At 38.6% G+C, this 24,097-nt stretch overlaps 1 protein-coding gene across 3 annotated transcripts in view; it reads right to left on the bottom strand.

The window, feature by feature from the left end:
- The window catches only part of ankrd28b (ankyrin repeat domain 28b), a 200,761-nt gene that overhangs the window by 111,060 nt on the left and 65,604 nt on the right, over nt 1–24,097 (bottom strand). For all 3 annotated transcript variants that reach the window (XM_073054413.1, XM_073054412.1, XM_073054411.1), the window contains one exon: nt 149–227. In XM_073054413.1, the coding sequence (XP_072910514.1) occupies nt 149–227 (79 nt within the window). The remainder of the gene's footprint in view (nt 1–148; nt 228–24,097) is intronic.

A 24,097-nucleotide genomic window follows, 5' to 3' on the forward strand; every position in this document is an offset into this window, starting at 1 on the left:
GGCTACCTTTCTTAACAAGTGAAATTATTCCTTAGAGCTGAAGCCTTTCAAAGTTTAAATCCTAAACATTGTTTCTTCATGCTCCTACAGTAACATCTATAAAATATCTTATCAAAACAATGGAATAAGTGGAAAAATACAAAAGTACCTGATAAAATAAGTAGTTCAACAATTTCAGCATCTCCTAGATAAGCAGCAGCATGCAAAGGAGTTCGCTTCTCTGCATCCTAAAACAAGAGGAAAAATTATATTAAAAATAGCATTTGTATCTCAGAGACATTACTAAAGAATTTTGCTATACACTTATCATTTAAGACACACCCTCCAAGGTTGCAGCTAAAAAGTATTCCATTCCAAAGTCTAAAGCACAATTTCACAGACTCTTACAGTGCTAAAGTCCATTACATCCACCAGTAACTCAAAGAAAACAATACAGTAATTTTCTATTTCTTGCCCTTTTCTCCCAACACTGGCAAATGATAATGTCCGCTGAAATCATCGGACAAAGTCAGCATGGATTTGTGAAAGGAAAATCATGTCTGACGAATCTTATAGAATTCTTTGAGGATGTAACTAGTAGAGTGGATAGGGGAGAACCAGTGGATGTGGTATATTTGGATTTTCAAAAGGCTTTTGACAAGGTCCCACACAGGAGATTAGTGTGCAAACTTAAAGCACACAGTATTGGGGGTATGGTATTGATGTGGATAGAGAATTGGTTGGCAGACAGGAATTAAAGAGTGGGAATAAACGGGACCTATTCAGAATGAAAGGCAGTGCCTAGTGGGGTACCGCAAGGCTCAGTGCTGGGACCCCAGTTGTTTACAATATATATTAATGATTTAGATGAGGGAATTAAATGCAGCAACTCCAAGTTTGTGGATGACAGGAAGCTGGGCGGCAGTGTTAGCTGTGAGGAGGATGCGAAGAGGATGCAGGGTGACTTGGATAGGTTAGGTGAGTGGGCAAATACATGGCAGATGCAATTTAATGTGGATAAATGTGAGGTTATCCACTTTGGTGGCAAGAACAGGAAAACAGATTATTATCTGAATGGTGGCCGATTAGGAAAAGGGGAGGTGCAACGAGACCTGGGTGTCATTGTACACCAGTCATTGAAAGTGGGCATGCAGGTACAGCAGGCGGTGAAAAAGGCAAATGGTATGTTGGCATTCATAGCAAGAGGATTTGAGTACAGGAGCAGGGAGGTTCTACTGCAGTTGTACAAGGCCTTGGTGAGACCACACCTGGAGTACTATGTGCAGTTTTGGTCCCCTAATCTGAGGAAAGACATTCTTGCCATAGAGGGAGTACAAAGAAGGTTCACCAGATTGATTCCTGGGATGGCAGGACTTTCATATGAAGAAAGACTGGATCGACTAGGCTTATACTCGCTGGAATTTAGAAGATTGAGGGGGGATCTTATTGAAACATATAAAATTCTAAAGGGATTGGACAGGCTAGATGCAGGAAGATTATTCCCGATGTTGGGGAAGTCCAGAACGAAGGGTCACAGTTTAAGGATAAAGGGGAAGCCTTTTAGGACCGAGATGAGGAAAAACTTCTTCACACAGAGAGTGGTGAATCTGTGGAATTCTCTGCCACAGGAAACAGTTGAGGCCAGTTCATTGGCTATATTTAAGAGGGAGTTAGATATGGCCCTTGGGGCAAAAGGGATCAGGGGGTATGGAGAGAAAGCAGGTACAGGGTTCTGCGTTCGATGATCAGCCATGATCATACTGAATGGCGCTGCAGGCTCGAAAGGCCAAATGGCCTATTCCTGCACCTATTTTCTAAGTTTCTATGTTTCTATAACATTTAAAGCATATATCTAATCTGAATAAGCACCTATGGCTTTAAAGGAAGTGCATTCCAAATCAGTACTTCCTGCTTATAGAAATGTCCAATCTTTCCCTGATGTTTCTGCCAAATGCCTTAAAATCTTTCTCCTGTGGTTACTGTCCCTCCTGCCAGTGGAAACTGTTCTCTTTTCCTTATTCTATTGAAACACTTATTCTTAGCTGGTTCTGTTAGAAATTTTCCATTGGCACTCACCCACCAACCACAGTTCACAGCAATCAGTTAACGTTAGGCACTTTGCTAAAGCACACGGGGGTGTGGGGAGAGGGAAAATAAAAAGATTCCCTTGTAACTCTGAGTTTTCAAATAAGGACTCAGCACAAGTACAGTTGCAAGAAAATGTTTGTGAACCTTTTGTAATTACCTGATTTTCTGCATTAATTAGTCATAAAATGTGGTCTGATTTTCATCTAAGTCACAAACACATTCTGCCTAAAGGAATAACACACAAACAATTGTACTTTTCATGTCTTTATTGAACACATTGTTCAATCAGTCACAGTCCAGACTGGAAAAAGTATGTGAACCCTTGTAGAGCCTCCTTCAGCAGCAATAACCTCCACCAAACATCTCCTGTAGCTGCTGATTAGACTTGCACAAAGGAAAAGAGGAACTTTAGACCATTCCTCCAAACAAAATTGTTTGAACAATCTTCTTCAGCCCACGCTACAGCATCACAATTGGGGTAAAGTCTGGACTCTAACTTGGCCATTCAAAAACACATACTTTCTTCTTTTTTAACCATTCTGTTGTTGATTTGCTTGTGCCTAGGATCATTGTCTTGTTGCAGCATCCAACTTCTATTAAGCTTCGAGTGATGGACTGCCACCCTAACATTCTCCTGTAAAATGTCTTGAAATAATTTAAAACTCATTGTTCCATCAATGATTACAAGCTATCCAAACCCTGCGGCAGTAAAGCAGCCCCAAACCATGATGCTCCATCCACCATGCTTCACAGTTGGGTGAGGTTTTGGTGTTAGTATGTAGTACCCTTTTCTCTCCAAACATAGCAGTGTGCATTTATGCCAAAAAGTCCAACTTTTATCTCACTTGTCCACAGAACATTGTCCCAGAAGCATTGTGGAACATCCAGTGGTCTTTTGCAAACTTTAGATGTGCAGCAATTTTTTTTGGAGAGCAGTGGTGTCCTTCCATTAACACCGTTCTTGTTCAGTGTTTTTCTTATAGTGAACACATAAACAGAGACATTTGCAGGCTCTTGAGATTTCTGCAGATCTTTTGGTGTTACCCAAATTCTTTCTCACCTCCTTCAGCATTGCACATTGTGCTCTTAGTGTGATCTTTGCAGGAACAATCAATCCTCTGGAAAGTAGCAACATTACTGAATTTCCTCCATTTGTAGACAATTTCTCTACGTAGACTGATGAACACTTAGGTCTTTAGAAATGCTTTTGTAGTCTTTTCCAGCTTCATGCATTTCTACAATTCTTCTTCTAAGATCCTTTGAAAGTTGTTTGATCAAAGCATGAAGTACATAAGCAGATCTTTCTTGAGAAGAGTATGCTCTGTCAATAACCTGACTTTGTCTTTTTTTTAATAGGGCAGGGCACCTCTACCACCCACACTTCCAATCTCATCTAATTGATTTGAACACCTGATACTAAATAACTTTTATAGAAGGCATTACCCCAGAGGTTGGCATACTTTTTTGAACCTAGGCTGTGATTGTTTAAATGGTGTACTCTGTATTGGCAAGAAGTAGTGTAATTGTTTATTGGTTATTAGTTGAGACAATTTGTGTTTGTCTATCATTGTGACAGATGAAGATCAAACCACATTTTATGAGTAACTGATACAGAAAACCAGATAATTGCAAAGGGTTCACAATTTTTTTGTGGCAAACACGAGGAAATCTGCAGATGCTGGAAATTCAAGCAACACACACAAAATGCTGGTGGAACGCAGCAAGCCAGGCAGCATCTATAGGGAGAAGCGCTGTCGACGTTTCGGGCCGAGACACTTTGTCAGGACAATTTTTTTATTGCAACTAAACAAACGCACAAATTATATAAATATATAAATGAGAATTACAGCTGGGAATTTTGACCAATTTAACTGAGAATTATTTATGAATCACATGCCTCTTTTTCACAGTAGAGCCCCCAAAAAGAGAAAATTGTAAAGTATGAAATACTAAAAAATTTGAATAAGATAGGACTTGATTGAAACATACAAGACCTCAAAGGATCTTCATTAGGTGGCCATGGAGGGGATGTTTCTTTCCTTATGGGAGAATCTAGACTTAGGACTGCTTTTTAAAAATAGAACAACCTACTTAGGCAAAGATTTGATTAAATATTTTATCTCAGATGGTTGAGTGTTATCCTTAAAATGCAGTGGAAGTAGTCTTTAAGGAGGATGTAAATTCCTGATTCTCAAAGGGATAACAGGAACATGGGGATGAGTGCAGGCTGAAAGGGCCAAATGGTTTATACTTGCCTTTAATGCATTCACCGGCTTGTAGTTTTTTTTTGTATGCTACAGCAAGTTGGCAAATCATGTAAACTGAAAATTCCAATCAGTAGCAGAAACATGGATGGTCAGTATATCAGCAGATCTCAAGGAAACACTGCAATTGAGTTTATATGACAGCATGAGTGCAACTGCAATCGTAACCTGCCCATCTACTTTTTTTTAAAAAAGTATTCACATATATTTAAAATCAAAATCCAATGCAGGAGGAGGGAGAAAACTTTTCTCATTTCTATTCATGCTTCATGTCCTGCTATTCAGCAACCCATAATGGACAACCATAAAATATGTGGCCACTGGGAGAACTTGCCTTCTCTGGCGGACAGAGCATAGGTGTTCAGCGAAACGGTCTCCCAGTCTCTGGCGGGTCTCACCAATTAATTCCACGCCCCATTCCCATTCTGATATGTCTATCCATGGCCTCCTCTACTGTCAAGACGAAGCCACACTCAGGTTGGAGAAACAACAAACACCTTATATTCTGCCTGGGTAGCCTCCAACCTGATGGCATGAACATTGATTTCTCTAACTTCCATTAATGCCCCTCCTTCCCTTCTTACCCATCCCTGATTTATTTATTTTCCCCTCCTTTTTTTTCTCTCTTTGCCAGTTCTGCATCTCCCTCTGGTGCTCCCCTCCCCTTTTCTTTCTCCCTAGGCCCCCCATCCCATGATCCTTTCCCTTCTCCAGCTCTGTATCCCTTTTGCCAATCACCTTTCCAGCTCTTGGCTTCACCCCAACCCCTCCTATCTTCTCCTATCTTTTCAGATTTCCCCCTCCCTCTCCTACTTTCAAATCTCTTACTATCTTTCAGTTCGTCTTGACGAAGGGTCTCAGCCCGAAACATCGACAGTGCTTCTTCCTATAGATGCTGCCTGGCTTGCTGAGTTTCACCAGCATTTTATGTGTGTTGCTTGAATTTCCAGTATCTGCAGATTTCCTCATGTACAGCATCTTTCTGCTATGTTAGCAATTGGTATACAGTAATGACAAATTGCTTGTGACTTTCTGATATAATTCCATATGAGATAGGGTGGGGAAGGGAAAAACGGCAGGCATAAGAAGTCCACACTCATCATGAACCAATATCTACAAAGATTTTTGTGGATTATGAACTGAGTCATGTCGTGACGTCAAAGACAAACAAAAGCAAACAGGAAAACCACAATGAATCACAGACAGAAAATAACTGAATATCCAAGAAAGATGATTCATAAACTCTGTGCAGAAGGACTTAAAAAATTAACAGAGTAATTTCATATTGCACCTGTTTTGGTGTAGCATTTTCTCTCAGACATTCAAAAATGTGAGACAGAAAAATTTCAGAGCTGTATACTTTGATAATAAATGAACCTTTGAACACTATTACTTTCCATTTAAAGGACAAAATTCTCCTTCAGAGAAACAATCTTCAAACATCTGTCAGGATGTAATTTTCAATGATGGGGAAAATAATTTGAGGAAGCTTTTTGAAATAGTGGATTGGGTGATACAAGATCAGGTCCTGAATATATTTGACAGAGCGTAGGTCATCTGCAACAAGCTGCCTTAGAGGTGTAGAGGCGGATACAATTATATTTAAAAGGTATTTGAATAGGGACTTAGGAAATACATAAGGATGTAGGCCTAATGCAGACAAATGAGACCAATGTAGATTGGATGAATAGTTTCTATGGTTGAGGTGGAGTGAAAGAACTTGTTTCTGTGCCATATGAGTCTATAACATCCTGGTATGGCTGAAACCTATGCCAGGGATTATGTTACGGGATTAGATTATGAAAAACTAAAAGGATGTCTAAACATTTAACAGCCTATAAATAGGACGGGTAGATTACACAAGTTGTGACAAAGACTGGGAGGATGAAGCGAAAATCAAAGTCAAGGAGATAACTGTTTATAAAACATCAACACGTTGGGATATGGAGAGACAATGGATGCTGGAAAACAGGGAGCTTATGGGCAAGAACGTGTTTGGAATGAAATGCTAAATTTTTTGATGGAGCTTAGAAGTCCAATAGAAGTACTATTCGAGAAGTCAGGGATGAAGGAAATTAACTTATTGACGAAGACAATTTGATGATTGAAAGAACTGGAACAAAAAATAACCTCAATTTTATTTCACGGATAAGAACAGCCAATCTTAAGGCAAAATGTAGACTTTAAGAACTGATACCTTGCTTTGCATGAGCTAATGATGTATGTTACTTAATTCTGCAGAAAAGTGGATGAAACCCTGATAGACAATGGGTTTTTTTTGGTGACTTTTGAACACAGAGGCTTTTGTACTCTGATACAATGCTACACAATGTGCAGCCATGCACCTCAATCGAATGAACAGCTTTTGCTGGCTGGTGGAAGGGACATACAACTTGAAAACTTGAGATGCATACTGAAGCCAAGCAGCATTACTTTTTACGGTTTTCTGTGCTAAATGGTCCCTAAACACATCTTGGGTGACCCAATATGATTAGCAATGTATATTGAAAACAATTTTTTTTTGGATTGAGAGGAAAAATGGATCAGCCATGACAAAATGGTGGAGCAGAGTTGATGGGCCAAATGGCCTAATTCTGCTCCTATATCTTATGGTCTTAAAAACATTTGAAAAAAAAAGGTTACCAAATTTGCTACAATGCTCAATTTTTGTTTAATGTCCCTTTTACGGAATCATCTTGTTCATTGTTTCCTATTTTAATCATTCAGAGCAAGTCATATTGTTATACCTCATCATTTTCTAGTTTATTCATCCATTATATTCAATGAGCTGTTTACTAAGGTGTGACTAATGCTCCATAAAAGAGTGCTCTGCATGTTTTATTCATTTAATGAACGTTTGCGAATTATAGGATTCCTATCCTATATTAATACAGTGGACTGCTATTAATTTGGTCATTGGTTAAAGAAAAAAAATCATGAAAATAGCCAGATTTCATGTTTATTTGGGACATGATGGCACTTAATTGGGACAGGAGACTATTGCCGAACAGTTTCTAATGAGTGTTAGTCATGTGCACTTGCACGACCATTAGACACTACCATAAGATATAGCAGCAGAATTAAGCCATTTTGCCCATCAAGTCTGCACCACATTTCATGTCTAATCCATTTCCCTCTCAGCCCCAATCTCCTGCCTTACCCCACATTCCTTCATGCCCTGACTATTCAAGCATCTATCAACCTCTGTCTTAAATATACCTAATAACTTGGCCTCCACAACTGCCTGTGGCAATGAACTCCACAGATTCACCACTCTCTGGCTAAAGAAATTCCTCCTCATCTCCATTCTAAATGGATGTCCCCCTATTCTGTGGCTATATTCTCTGGTCTTAGGCTCTCCCACCATAGAAAACATTCTCTCCACATCCACTCTATCGAGTCTACACCGTGTTTAGACCGAACAGTTTTTAAATAGTTCCAGTTGTTGTGCTTGTGTTATGCTACCCATTTCGGTCAAAGGACGCCGACTCAAAAAGCAGTGATTTCTAACAAATTTTTTTTCTAAAAAAAAATTCAGACCCTTACCAAGATTCAACAAGAAGATCTGACACTGGCTGAAAAAAATTACTCTTAGTGTTTGATTTTGTACATTTAGTCAATCAAAAGAACACAGCAAAATACACTGGATGAATTCCTCCTTCGATAATTATTTGAAAGTAAAATAGTTCTATAGTATTGTAGTAGAATTGGTAGCCTTCTAATTTGTTCTGTATTTTGTTTAAATAAGTAATTTGTTACTTAGTTAAAAGGTAGTTTGTCCATTTTATACTATTTTAAAACTAGTTCCATGAAATTTCAGCAAATTGAGGCGGCTGCTTAATTGGGTCATAAGAACTGGTCTCGATATGTCCTAATTAATGGGAATTCATTGTATATTAGAAACCTGAATGAGTGAGAAAAGACAGAATGAAAGAACAAATGGAGAGCAAGAGAAAATGAAAATAAAAGGGAGAGAGCAAAGGGAGAATGATGAACCCAGTCACCTCCCCTTATTCCCAATTTGCCTGATTTTTAATCTTCAGACAAAAAGAGTAGAACTGTTAGTCCTGACGAAGGGTCTCAGCCAAAACGTCGACAGTGCTTCTCCTTATAGATGCTGCCTGGCCTGCTGTGTTCCACCAGCATTTTGTGTGTGTTGTTTAGATTTCCAGCATCTGCAGATTTCCTCGTATTAGAACTGATTACTTGATCATTTGTTACAACTGCTGCCATTTGAATTGCCATGTGCATTCTGATTGCATCATTCTCTGCTAGGGTATTCCATGTATGACATTTATAATGAGTAATTGGCTGCCCGGTATTGATGTTGCAAGACACAAGCAAATAAGGGCAGATTGTTGCAGTTCCATATTTGAGGGAATAATCTATATTTAAATGGGAAATTTGTATGTCCTTTAAATTACTAGAACTACACAGTTATTTTCCTATATCATTTTCCCAATAGGAGCACCTGTCTTGCATATCAAGTTCTATGTCAGAGTCACCTGACACACAAGGGCCTAAGATTTTGCAATCAGCTGCAAACACTGTTCACTTGCCAATGACATCCAAATATTCCCAGAGGGCTGGAATGGTTACTGAAGATGCAGACACCTCCCTATGAGTCCTTCCCTTAGTGTATCCCAATGTTTACTGTGGTGTTAGCAACCTTATTTTTTACATCCTTATATATCAACAATCCCTCTCCAGTAATGGCTAAGAACCGTCTGTAGAAAGCACAATATGAGAATCCAAAATCCATATGGCTAAACCTCCCCTTTTGATAATTGACTAAAAATAAAATTCAAGTTGAAATTACAATTATTATACATCATAATGGGAGATTGGATTGGGGGGATGAAAAGGGTGATTAGTTTGAGGTTTATCAAATTATGTGAGGAATAAAGAGGGTAATTAGTGAGAAGATTACCTCCCTTGATGTGAATGTCTAAAGTCAAGTCACTTTTATTGTCATTTTGACCATAACGGCTGGTACAGTACATAGTAAAAATGAGACAATGTTTTTTCAGGACCATGGTGTTACATGACACAGTACAAAAACTAAACTGAACCACGTAAAAAAACACAGAAAAAAAAACTACACTAGACTACTGACCTACCCAGGACTGCATAAAGTGCACAAAACAGTGCAGGCATTACAATAAATAATAAACAGGACAATATGGCAGTAAGGTGTCAGTCCAGGCTCTGGGTATTGAGGAGTTTGATAGCTTGGGGGAAGAAACTGTTACATAGCCTGGGGGAAGAAACTGTTACATAGCCTGGTCGTGAGAGCCCGAATGCTTCGGTGCCTTTTCCCAGATGGCAGGAGGGAGAAGAGTTTGTATGAGGGGTGCGTGGGGTCCTTCATAATGCTGTTTGCTTTGCGGATGCAGCGTGTAGTGTAAATGTCCATAATGGCAGGAAGAGAGACCCTGAAGATCTTCTCAGCTGACCTCACTACCCGCTGCAGGGTCTTGCGATCTGAGATGGTGCAATTTCCAAGCCAGGCAGTGACGCAGCTGCTCAGGAGCACACAAGAGCACACAGGTATAAGGCGAGGTCAGAGACTCAGAGGGGATCTGACCTGTGTCTTTTTCGTCCAGAGAGTAGTTGGAACCTGGAATGCGCTGCTTTTGGTGGCCTGGTAGCCATCACGTCTACTGTGATAAAGTGCTTTGAGAGGTTGGTTATGGCTAGAATTAACTCCTGTCTGAGCAGAACTTTGGGCTTATTGCAATTTGCCTACCATAACAGGTCTAGAGCAAACACAATCTCACTGGCTCTCCACTCATGATGCATCTTTGCCACTATTTAATTTGTAACTTACAGAAATTTTTACATCTTGCACTGCAAAGCAACAAATTTCATGAGATTTGTTAGTGATAATAAACCTGATTCTGAGCATTTAAGAAGCATCAGGCAAAGCCTGTGAATCATTAAGGCATAGAAGGCTATAGATCAAATGTGGGTAAGTGGGATTGTTATAGTACAATGGCTGGCATACAGGCAGTAAGCCAAAGTGCTGCCTGACTAGAAATGTGATTGTAATTCAAAAATACATTGAAGCTATGAAGCTCAAACCTTTATTAATTTTAAATATTTTTAAATATTTCTTATAATGGCATGTATTTTCTCTATGCTTTCACTTCAATCTGACAAGATTCAAGATCAAGATCAAAATCAAGATCCAAGTTTATTGAGCACCATGAAACATACCGTGAAACAAGACCTTTGAATTAACACAAGCCCACCTGAGGGTGTACTGGGGCAGCCCACAGATTCACCACACATTCCAGTACCAACATAGCATGCCCATAAGTGCAAGGTTTTTTTGATTCAATTGTTGGAGTGTTACTATTATATAATTCAATTAGTACTGATTTAACTCAGAATAATAAGAACAAAAAAAATTAAAAATACACATTTTTCCTTAAACTCATTAAGGGTAGGTAATTGCATGAAAGTATTCTAAAATAATTGCAGAAATTAAATTCACATTCACTTGAGTATCACTTCGTTGATACTCAGAAAATTATCACCTTTCAGAAAGCAGATCAAAACAGGCAACATATCTGTTCAGTATTCAATGCCACATTGATTATCTAGAGCACAATTAGCTCAGTGGTGAAATATGCCAATAGCTTTTACATCTTCAAACCATATCACAACCGGATCTATACATCACACAAAGATTAAAGTTCGCAAGATGCATATTCAATCAAATTAAAGAACAAATTGTCTACATGGCTTCAGTTTTATTATACAAATATACAGGTATATGTGGAGATAGATGCAATGCATCAATCTGAAGGAAAATGAACAGGTGTTAGTATCCTGGCCATTATTTGCACTTCAATCAACATTATTCATATAAATTATTTGACTATCAAGACATTGTTACCTTGTGATACTAGGTGTATGCAAATTGAGTGACATATTATCATGCCCCTGGGTAGAATACAGTGTGAATCAAGTCAAGCTGCAAAGATAATGGGGGGGAGCAGAAGTTGTTCCATCATGGTCCTTAAGGAGAAGTAACATTGGAGAACAATGCAAGGTTCAGGATAGCAAAATGGAATTTCATAAAAGGGGGCCCAAGCAGTTGCAGAAGGCATACCGTTGATAGACTACTACAGTAGTCTATCAATGGAGATATATATCAGTGAATAAGCATATCCAGTCCAGTATTATGCTGCTACCACTGCTGTGAATTCAGTTATACATGCTCAAAGTTCAAAGTAAACTTCTTATCAAAGTACATACATGTCACCATGTACTACCCTCAGATTCATTTTCAATAGATACAAAGAAATATAATGGAATCAGTGAAAAACTACATACAAAGATGGACAAATAATGTCCAAAAGACAAATTGCACAAATGCAAAACATATATAACAAATAAGTAAGCAATAAAAATATTCAGAATATGAGTTGCAGAGTCATTGAAATTAAGTCTATAGGTTGTGGAATCAGTTCAGTGTTGAGGTGAGTGAAATTATCCATGCTGTTCAGGAGCTTCATGGTTGATGCGTAATAACTGTTCTTGAGCTGGTGGTGTGGGACCCAAGGCTTCCCGAAGGCAGCAGCAAGACGAAAGCATAGCGTGGTTGGTGGGGCCCTTGATGATTGATGATGAATTGTTGGGCAGCATTCTTTGTAAATGTGCTCAATGACGAGGAGGGCTTTTCCTGTGATAAACTGGGCCGTATCCATACTTTTTGGAGACTTTTCTGTTCATGGGCATTGGTGTTTCCATACTAGGCCATGATATAACTGATCAGGATACACTCCACTGTGCATCTATAGAAGTCTGTCAAAGTTTCAGATGACATGCCAGACCTGCAGAAACCCCCAAGAAAGTAGAGATGCTGCTATGTTTTCTTTGTAATGGCTTAGGTGCTGGTCCCAGGACAGATCGTTGGAAATGACAATGCCAATTACTTTTAAGTGACTGACCCTCTCCAACTCCAATCAGCTGATAAGAATTGGCTATGGACCTCTAGATTCAGTGTCCACTTAAAGTTAGCAGGAGGATGGGAACTGGAGTAATAGGACTGAGGATGGGGCAGCTGATATACAAGTACATGCAGTGTGTAGTGAGACTATAAGGACAAACAACAAGATGACAGGGCAAAATCTAAGTCAGTGGATTGAGTTGAAGTGTAACATGGGGACAAAATCGAAAAGGGTGATGAATACAGGACTGAACCTGTTATATTTGAAAGCGCGGAAAAAGGTAGATGATGCTTCATTACTACTCCAACACTTGAACCACATCACTACTTCAACAAGTTAGGAATAGAGAAGAATTTGAAGGTATCAACAAGCATCTTGAATGTTACAATGAAACTGAAGACTTGGAAGATGTTATAATCTGAAGTATTTTATGAAGGCAGTCCATTACCTGCACTAGGTACCTGCACTGATCTGTTAATTTACAGTCAATCATAAAAACACAGATGAATTCCTCCACCAATACAGTTTTATAGTACTGTCGAGGTATTAGTAGTGTTGTAATTAGTTCTGTATTTCATTTACATACATAACTTATTACTCAATTAAACAGCAGTTTGTTTGTTTTTTTAAATATACTTCTATTTCCATGAAATTTCAGCTAATTGGGGCAGTCACTTAATTGGGCCAAAATGTACTGGTCTGAATGTCACTAACTAGAGAAAATTTGCAGATGCTGGAAATCTGAGCAACACACACAAAATACTGGAGGAATTCAGCAGGCCAGCCAGTATCTAGGGAAAAAAGCACAGTCGAGGCTCCTGCCTGAAATGTCAACTGTGCTTTTTTCCATAGATGCTGCCTGGCCTGCTGAGTTCTTCCAGCATTTTATGTGTGTTGCTCTGGTCCCAATGTGTCCCAATTAACTGGACTCCACTATATTTTCAGAAATTTGTTTTTATGTCACAACTGATTTCCCATTCTAACACAATGGGAAGCAAAGAACCAAATCTAGAATGAGACATCAGAGCTTAATCTGCCAAAAGAATAAATGCTGACAGGTTAATAATCAAACTTGCATAAAGAGCTGAAGGACTAAGGGGTCTTAAATGACAATACAGTTTTCAACAGGTAGAAGAATTCAACCTATCCAGCAAAGGAAAAGAGATTCAGATATTGCAGGGAATTAGCACGAGACAAAATGATCAGACTTCATTTGTTAATCAATGCAACCATTATGAATAAAAGTCAGTCCATAATGACAGTGCTCAATATAAAGCTTAATATTTTGAAATTTTCAGGTAAAAGGAGAACAGGAAGGGTATACATTACTGTTCAAAAGGAAGAATATGTTAAATTCCATTGAGTAATGTAAGAACTATTTTAAGTATGGCTGTGATTCATAGGAAAAACTTAAACTGTGAGCTCTCTTCTTTATGCTATTGACCTTCTAGTATATTAAACATGAAAGTAAGAAGCCCAGATGCACTTATGATCATTTTTGTTTTAAATGCTTTTGCTTCCAAATAAATCTTGTATGCCCACGACTGCAATGAGCACAGCATTGCAGGCTCAGTCCATAACTTTTCAACCTACTGGTCAATTTTTATATTCTATGTTGGTTAATATTTCTTTTTCCATTTCATATCAGTTGTCAAATTCAATAACTCATGTACTTTATAAAATCTCTCCATCAGATCATGATTGTCACAAGAGAAATAATAGAAACTAGGATTACTTTCTTGTAATTTAGAAAGTTCCAAGGCGTGGTCCAGGATTGAAATAAGGAAATCTACTCCAAACAAAAACTGATGCTAATTTTCAATCCAGTATTTTTTTTATTTAATCAAGTCTGAGGAAACATGGGGAAATATGGCAAAAGGGTAGATTTTAGGTCACAAAGGAGCCCTCAGAATTGGCGATCAGAATATATTGAAAGATGAAATGGTCTCCTCCTTTTTCTACATAAATTACAAAAAAAATTGCAAAGAGAAGTTGTAATTCACAAACACAATGGCATCTGTTGAACATTTCTGTAATAACAGGAAATATCAAAATGTAAAAATGTGTGCGGTAAGTTAAACGGTGAAAATCAGCACATGAATGCAAATTAATGCAAGCATGAACTTTCAGCATGACTCAGAGTCATAATATGTGTGGGGAATCCAATGGGCATTGATGTTTGAAAGGAATGTCTCCCTTACTGGCAAACAGTTTTGGAAACTGTACAGTTAAAGCGGTCTGTTCAGATTGAAATGAGAAAAAATAGAACAAACTTGCAAATTATTTGATCTGGTTATCAGCTATAGCAGCTTTCATTTCGTAAACAATTTACACTTACAAAAGATAAATCTGAATACTTGAGATCATAAAACATACTGGAAATATTAAAGAACAATTTAAATAAAATTGATATTTTGTCCACATTGTAAAGGACTATACAATACAGAATGTGATTGACAGAATGACAGACCAATTGAATAACTACTTTGGTTCTGTCTTCACTGAGGAGGACATAAATAATCTTCCAGAAATAGTAGGGGACCGAGGGTCTAGTGAGATGGAGGAACTGAGGGAAATAAATGTTAGTAGGGAAGTGATGTTAGGTAAATTGAAGGGATTAAAGGCAGATAAATCCCAAGGGCCAGATGGTCTGCATCCCAGAGTGCTTAAGGAAGTAGCCGAAGAAATAGTGGATGCATTAGTAATAATTTTTCAAAACTCTTTAGATTCTGGATTGGTTCCTGAGAATTGGAGGGTGGCTAATGTAACCCCACTTTTTAAAAAAGGAGGGAGAGAGAAACCAGGGAATTATAGACTGGTTAGCCTGACATCGGTGGTGGGGAAAATGCTAGAGTCGGTTATCAAAGATGAGATAACAGCACATTTGGAAAGAGGTGAAATCATCAGACAAAGTCAGCATGGATTTGTGAAAGGAAAATCATGTCTGACGAATCTTATAGAATTTTTTGAGGGGAGAATCAGTGGATGTGGTATGTTTGGATTTTCAAAAGGCTTTTGACAAGGTCCCACACAGGAGATTAGTGTGCAAACTTAAAGCACATGGTATTGGGGGTATGGTATTGATGTGGATAGAGAATTGGTTGGCAAACAGGAAGCAAAGAATGGGAATAAATGGGACCTTTTCAGATTGGCAGGCGGTGACTAGTGGGGTACTGCAAGGCTCAGTGCTGGGACCTCAGTTGTTTACAATATATATTAATGATTTAGATGAGGGAATTAAATGCAGCATCTCCACATTTGCAGATGACAGCTAACACCGCCACCCAGCTTCGAGGAGGATGCTAAGAGGATGCAGGATGACTTGGATAGGTTAGGTGAGTGGGCAAATTCATGGCAGATGCAATTTAATGTGGATAAATGTGAGGTTATCCACTTTGGTTGCAAGAACAGGAAAACAGATTATTATCTGAATGGTGGCCAATTAGGAAAAGGGGAGGTGCAACGAGATCTGGGTGTCATTGTACACCAGTCATTGAAAGTGGGCATGCAGGTACAGCAGGTGGTGAAAAAGGCAAATGGTATGTTGGCATTCATAGCAAGAGGATTTGAGTACAGGAGCAGGGAGGTTCTACTGCAGTTGTATAAGGCCTTGGTGAGACCACAGCTGGAGTATTGTGTGCAGTTTTGGTCCCCTAATCTGAGGAAAGACATTCTTGCCATAGAGGGAGTACAAAGAAGGTTCACCAGATTGATTCCTGGGATGGCAGGACTTTCATATGAAGAAAAACTGGATCGACTAGGCTTATACTCGCTGGAATTTAGAAGATTGAGGGGGGATCTTATTGAAAAGTATAAAATTCTAAAGGGATTGGACAGGCTAGATGCAGGAAGATTGTTTCCGATGTTGGGGGAGTCCAGAACGAGGGGTCACAGTTTAAGGATAAAGGACAGAGATGAGGAAAAACTTCTTCACACAGAGAGTGGTGAATCTGTGGAGTTCTCTGCCAAAGGAAACAGTTGAGGCCAGTTCATTGGCTATATTTAAGAGGGAGTTAGATATGGCCCTTGTGGCTAAAGGGATCAGGGGGTATGGAGAGAAAGCAGGTACAGGGTTCTGAGTTGGATGATCAGCCATGATCATACTGAATGGCGGTGCAGGCTCAAAGGGCCGAATGGCCTATAACTGCATCTATTTTCCATGTTTCAATGTAGCATCTCTTGTTCAGTAAATAACCCTGGATGTCAGCTGGGACTTTGTGAGGAAGCCCCAGTTTTTACTTTGAACTCAGGATGTATTGATAATGAAGCCAAAGTCTGCTCATAACACTGGGTTGAAGGCAACCTACGTGGAACATGAAGCTGAGTTTTTCTAGTTTGGATTTGGCCTCACCATAGCAGTGGAGAAGGCTGAGTACAGATAGGTCACTGTGGGAAAGGAAACTAATGATTTCAAACCAGTTGTACAAGACTTCAACTTCCCTTCCCATTCCTACACCAACCTGCCTCCACTGCCAATATGAGGCCAAATGCAAACACCCTTCATATTTCTCTATCCCAATGATATGACTATTAAATTTTCCCACTTCAGATAACCCACACCCCATGTTCCTTTCCCACTCCCACCAGTCCACCCAGAAATTCTTTCCTTTTGTTTACCTTTTCAACCCTTCTACACTGCCCCACTATAATCTAGACCCAACTTCCTCCTCCATGTGAACTACCTCTGCCAAGTTTCCTCCCCTCCTCCTCCATCTGGTTCTACCTATTACCTACCAACTTCCATCTCTCTACTTCTCAAATTGAGAAAATGGCTACCTTCCTTCGATAGGGTCTTGAAGCAGGGTCTCAACCTGACACATCAGCCATTCCCTTGATGATGATGCTTGACCATTAAATTCTTTCAGCAGCTTAACTTTTCCTCCAAATTCCAGCATCCACAATCACTTGTGTCTGTCTTTTGAATCAATCTCAGAATGTAATGATTTAATGTCCCAAGCACAAGATGACATAATTTCCGCAGTACATGACTTCACACCACTAGAATACAAGGAAATAGCAGAAGTAAGCCACCAGGCTATTCAAGCCTGTCCCACCATTTAATATGATCATGGCTGATCTATGTTGTCCTCAGCTTCTCTTCTCGGTGGGAGTACAGAAACAGATAGAATCCCGGGCGCTGCCATTCAGCTGATTCTTTATGTAACAGATTTTCCCCCAAGCCATCGGACTACCAACCTACTGACCTCTGCTGTGCCTATTGTCTTGTTTATTATTTATTGTAATGCTTGCACTGTTCTGTGTACTTTATGCAGTCCTGGGTAGGTCTGTAGTCTAGTGTAGTTTTTGTGTTGGTTTACGTAGTTCAGTGTAGGTTTTGTATTGTTCATGTAGCACCATGGTCCTGAAAAAACGTTGTCTCGTTTTTACTGTGTACTGTACAAGCAGTTATGGTCGAAACAACAATAAAAAGCAACTTGAACTTGAGACTCTCCCATTGGTGAAAACAATCTAACATTCAATAAGATCATCTGTCATTCTTCTACACTGCTAGGAATACAAACCCATACTACTTGGTCTCTGTTGGCAAAACAACCCTCTCATCTCAGGAATTGTCTCTGTAATGCTTCCAATATTGTTATGTGTTTTATTAGGTAAGCGGACCAAAACCAACGTATTTCACATGAGGATTTATCTACATTTTGCACAATTCCACAAAATCTTGCTATTTTAAACTCCAATTCCTTTGCAGTGAAGAGCAAAATAGTGTTTGCCTTCTCACTATTTGCTGGACCTAGAATCACCTGTACTTCAGTTGCAGTTTCTCACTACTTAAAGAATAATATGCCTTCTGATTTCTCATATTGTAATGCATGACTTTGCATTTCCCATATTAAACTCATCTGCGAGTCATTTAATCACTCACTCAAACCACCTATATCCCAAAGTGGAATCACAGTATCCTTAACACTACATGCCTTCCACCTATTTTCATACCATCAAACTTGGAAATTTTACATGTCTTTCCTTCCTCCAGGTCATTAATGTAAATTGTGCACAGATGCAGCCAAGAACTAATCCATGTGGTACTCCATCAGTTGCCTCCTTCCAGTCTGAAAAGGGCTCATTTAATCTAACAGTTTTCTATGTGATAGTTTTCAACCCATGCTAATACAATTTCACCACTAGAAATCTAGACACACCACATCTCCAGATTCTCCTCTTTCAACTCTCTATTACATCCTCAAAGAATTCTGTGGCTGCACTTGCATGAGATGAGGAACTGCAACAAGCTTTTTCTTGCAGAAACGCGGCTCCAGAACAACATCCATGCACCATCAATCTACAGGCCATGACACTCAGGGATATGGGCTACATTTTTTTTGTAACTATGTTTTTCTGTTATCGTAATTATATATGTTATATGTGGCATGTGCGACTGTTAGTATTGCGTTTTGAACGTTGCCCCAGAGGAAATGTTGTTTCATTTGGCTGTATTCATGTGTCTGGTTGAACTCTAGCAAACTGTCATATATGATTTAACTTTCCGTAAACTATGTTTACTAAATTTAATTCTATCCAAGTTCAGTTTATTGTTATTCAACTGTAGTCATGTACACCATACACCAAAGAAAAGAACGTTCATCCAGACCAAGGTGCACAACACAGTACAAATAATTCACACACAAAGTAATATTACCACAAATAAATTAACAAATAATAAAGATACATACATGATGCAAGTAAACGGTATAATGCTACTGGCACTTCATATGTGATGAAACCTGGTTGGGGCAGGAAGTTCAGTAGTCTTACAGCTTGGGGAAGAAACTGTTTCTCATCCTAACATCTGTCTTAATGCTTAGGTACCGTCTGCCTGTTGGTAGGAAGTCAAAGAGACTGTTGTACAGATGGGAGGGATCAGTGACAATGCTAAAGGCCCTGCGTGCGCAGTGCTCCTGATAAATATGTCTGACAGGTGGAAGAGAGACCCTGACAATCTCAACAGTCCCCAGTCCTCTCAATCCTTTGGAAGGTCTTGTGGTCAAATGTCTTGCAATTCCTGTACCAGATGGTGATGCAGTTGATCAGGACATGGTCGATGGTGCTCCTGTAAAAATTGGTTAAATGAGGAGGGTAGGTTTGTTTGCTCACCTCAATTTTCTCAAAGTGGAGACACTGCTGTGCTTTCTTGACTGAAAAGATGATGTTGAGGGACCAGGTGAGATCATCCGTTAAGTGCACTCCCAGAAACTTGATACTGCTAACTCTCTCCATGGAGGAGCTGCGCATGTGCGATGAGGAATACACATAAATGATCAACTTTCCTAAATGATTAATGACTCTAGCATCCTGTCAATAATAGCTGTTAAATCAGATAGACTGCTAGTTCCCTGCATCTTTCTTTCAAAAAGGAATCCAGAGTATACTGAGTTATGAAATTTTTAACTATAGCCACTTCCTTCATAAAACCTAGCATGCAATCTATTGTACTGGTGACTATTTCCTTCTGCTCTGAGCTTCCCTTATTTACTCCTTGTAATTTAGATTGTTAAGTTTTACCATGCTATTTTTAATCAACCAATCTGATATCTAGTGATATTAACAATGCCTTCCACAGTAAAGAATGATGTAAAAAGTCTCTGACATGTCTGCAATTTCTTTGTTTGCCATAGTTAATTCACCAGTATTGATCTCTAAAGGCCCCACATTCACCTTAGTTACCTCTTTCTTACTCATAGGTCGGTTAGGACATTTATGCTTTGTCTCTGTAGCAACGTCAAACCATGGCATAAGCGCTCAGAGATAAGAGAGTTGCCAAAAATCAAAAGTAACAATGGCAAGGGAGAAGACTACAACCACAAATGAGATGAGGCAGGTGACATTACGGAGCTGGGAGTAACATGCACAGGCACATAGGATTAACAACAAAAGATTAAAAGCCACATTTAGGACCTCATATAATAACACCTTGAACACTTCCAAGTAGCAAACCCTCATACAGAAAACCTTGCATCTTTGTAAGGCAGTCTATTAGATCCTCACTATACTCTGTTCTCTGGCAAGTATATCCTTTATTAAAGTAAAGAAACCTATACTGTACACAATACTTCAGGCTCACACCACCGTTCTTTGTACAAAAGACATTTCATTGCTGTACACAATCTTAACTTCCTTTCTAATTACCTGCAGCACCTACATGTTGACTTCCATTAATTTAAGTACAAGGACAACTAGATAACTTTGCACATTAATAGCACCAATATCAAAAGGACACAAAGCTGGATAAATTCACGTTTTTATTTATATTTCCCTCCCTTCCTTCATAATATTTTCTCTGCTGTGTTTCCTCCACTTACTCAGCTTATTTATATCCCTTTGAAGACTCTTTATGTCCCCCTTCTCATGCATAATCCCATCCAGTTTTTCATCAACATCAAACTCAGAAATATGATGTCTAGTCTTCATCGAGATCATGGATAGCTGCGGCCCAAGCACTAAACCCTGTGGTGTCCCATCAGTCACAGCCTGGCAATCTGAGAAATCCATTTTTGCTTTCTGTCCATTACCAATTCTCAATTCATGTCAGCATTGTCTTGTTTATTATTTATTGTAATGCCTGCACTGTTTAGTGCACTTTATGCAGTCCCGGGTAGGTCCTGGGTAGTCCAGTGTAATTTTTTTCTGTATTGTTTTTTACGTAGTTCAGTCTAGTTTTTGTACTGTATCATGTAACACCATGGTCCTGAAAAAACATTGTCTCATTTTACTATGTACTGTACCAGCAGTTAAGGTTGAAGTGATGATAAAAAGTGACTTGACTTGACTTGATATAATCCCTAACATGATCCCTAACATTTATCAAAAAAATCTTCAAAGAATTTAATAGATTAATCAAAAATAATATTGCCTTCAGAAATCTGTGTTGATTCTGCTCAACCCTTGTATTTTGTTATTAGATCATTTCTTATAGATTCCAGCATTTTGTCAACTAATGACATTAGGCTAATAGGTCAACAGCATATGCCATTGCATTGGCCCTTCACTGAGCTCTGGAACACCTGAACAATGAAGAAGCATACATTAGGATGCTCTTCACTGACAACAGCTGAGCATTTAACACCATCATCCCCTTGAACCTCATTATTAAGCTCCAAGACCTGGGCTTTGGTACTTCCCTGTTCAACTGGACCATCAATTTCCTCACTTGCAGACCTCAGTTAGCATGGATTAGCAACACCTCATCCACAGCTGGAGGTCCATGAGCTAGTCCTCTTTGCAAGATCAGAGATTGAAAAGGTCAATAGCTTTAAATTCCATAGTTATGATATCGGAAGATCTGTCCTGAGATCAACAATGTTATCACAAAGTAGGCACGACAGAACCTTTACTGATTAAGTTTACGGAGATTCGACCTTGACAAACTTCTATAGATGCTCAGTGGAGAGTATTTTAACTGGTTGCATCATGACTTGGCATAGAAACACCAAAGTCTAGAAACTACACAAAACTGTGGATACAGTACACTGCATCATATGCAAAGCCCTCCCCACCACTAGTACATTTCCATGGGGTACTGTCACAAGATAGCAGTATTCAACAAAGACCCCCACCATCCAAGTCACACTTTCTTCTTGTTACTACCATCAGACAGGAGGTACAGAAGTCTTTGATCCCACACCACCAGATTCAGGAAGAGTTATTACTCTGCAACTATCAGGCTTCCAAAGCAGCATGGATAATTTCACTCACTACAACTATGACCTACAGGCTCACTTTCAAGGATTCTAAAATTCATGTTTTCAATATTATATTTTATTTGTACAGTTTGCCTTCTTTTGCATATTGTCAGTTTTTGTCTGTTTATGTATAGTTTTTCATAAATTTAGGTTGTATTTCTTGTTCCCGTAAATGCCTGCAAGAAAATTAATCTCAAGATAGTATTTGTTAACATACATGTACTTTAATAATAATTTTACTGTGAACTTTTTGAACATTGAATAGATCTTGTAAAGAATCTTCAACCTAAAATGTTAAAAGCTGCCTTAACTGTAGTTCTGTTTTTCTCTCCTTCCTTTCTTAAATTGTGGGGTCACATTTGCTACGTTATTCCACAGGGACAATTCCAAATCTATAGAATTTTCCATGATGATAACCAGAGGGTTCACCCATCTCTAACAGCAACCCTTTTCAAAACTCTGGCATATGGATCATAAGGATTTAAGAGGGGTTTTGTCTCACCAACCTTTCTATACTATTTTGCTTTATGCTGATCTGCACATGAAAACAAAGAATTAGAATAATTGTTTAAAGCACAATTACGCTAAAATAGTATAGATTTTAAATATAATATGCCATTACTTGTAATAAAAGATACTATTGCCAAAACACAAAACATTAGTTACAACCAAGCATGTAGAACAATCCTGAGTCATAATCATCTTCATGGCTGAGCAAGTAGATGCAACCAATGCAATAAACATCTAATTTTTAGTAAACATTCATATAAAAAAGGTTCCTTCACACACTCCAAGTCAAATAACAGGAACCTAACAAAAATCAAGCAACTAGTCTCAACACAAAGTTCAGCAACAGAGATTGAACAAGGTATGTTTGCTTCTCAAATGGCCCCAGGTTGAATTATTTTGAATTTCTCAATGCATTTTTCAAAACATAACACAATACACAATATGGCATAAAATCTCTTAATGCTATGGCCTTCTATGATAAAAATCAGAATTCAAATGGCACTAAATAGGTAATTTAAGACATCATGACCGTGTTTTCATTTACTGGGTTTATTGTAGTAAACCTTAATAATTAGGAGCTCAGGAATCCTTTATCAAGCAATACCAAGGTCCTCAAGAGCAACCTTACGTAACCAACATCCAAGTTTCCTTTATCTGGCAAGAGACAGGCTGAACTGAGGGAGGAAGATAACGTGCCTCGCCACATTTGATCAAGATCACAAATTGCCTAAGGAATCAACAACATTCAGTAACAACCTTCTGGATTAGGCAAACTGCATATACTGAAATAATGGAGAAAGTGAGAATTTCAACATGCAGTGGATTCCAGTTACATTTTGGCCTAATTAAGCAGCCACACCAAATGGTTGAGGTTTCATAGAAATAATTAAAAAGGTATAAAGTATAAAATAGACAAACTACTGTTTTACTGAGCAACAAATTATGTATTTATATTAAACATAGAAGAAATAAGTACACTACAGTACTATAAAACTGTGTATGGGTTCTTAATAGCTATTGATGGAGGAATTCAAAGATTGTACAATGTTCTTCTGATTGACAGTAAGTGAACAAAATCACGGCAGACACCTAGTGCAGATAATGGACAGCCTTCGTACAATGCTTTCTTCACTGCATCTTCCAAATATTCATTTTCATTGTAACATTTAAGATGATTGTTGATTTCTTCAAATTCTTTGTAGCTCCTAACTTGTTGAAGTAGTGAAATCTTTTCATTTTCACTCATGGCCTTTTCTGGCATTTCTCACTCAAACCACAGTGAGCAAAACAGCTTTGAATTGTCTTCCTGCTATTTCTCACCAACTATATATTTTAAGTACAAACATGCAATAAATGCTATGTAAGACAGACAACTGCGCTGCTCCAAAGAGTACTATATGAGGTCATTCTTACCCTTGGCCATCAGGCTCTATAATAAGTCAACCTGTAGCCAGGGAAGAGATCTTGTAATCTTTGACTTAAAAATAAGATGTACAAGATTTACAAGGCAACTTATTTTTATTCTATCTTACTTCTCTTCTAATATTTGCATATCTGTGCACTTATTGGGCTACAGTGACACTAATTTCCTTTGTGA

Source organism: Hemitrygon akajei, chromosome 8, assembly GCF_048418815.1.
Source record: "Hemitrygon akajei chromosome 8, sHemAka1.3, whole genome shotgun sequence".
Lineage (NCBI taxonomy): Eukaryota > Metazoa > Chordata > Chondrichthyes > Myliobatiformes > Dasyatidae > Hemitrygon > Hemitrygon akajei.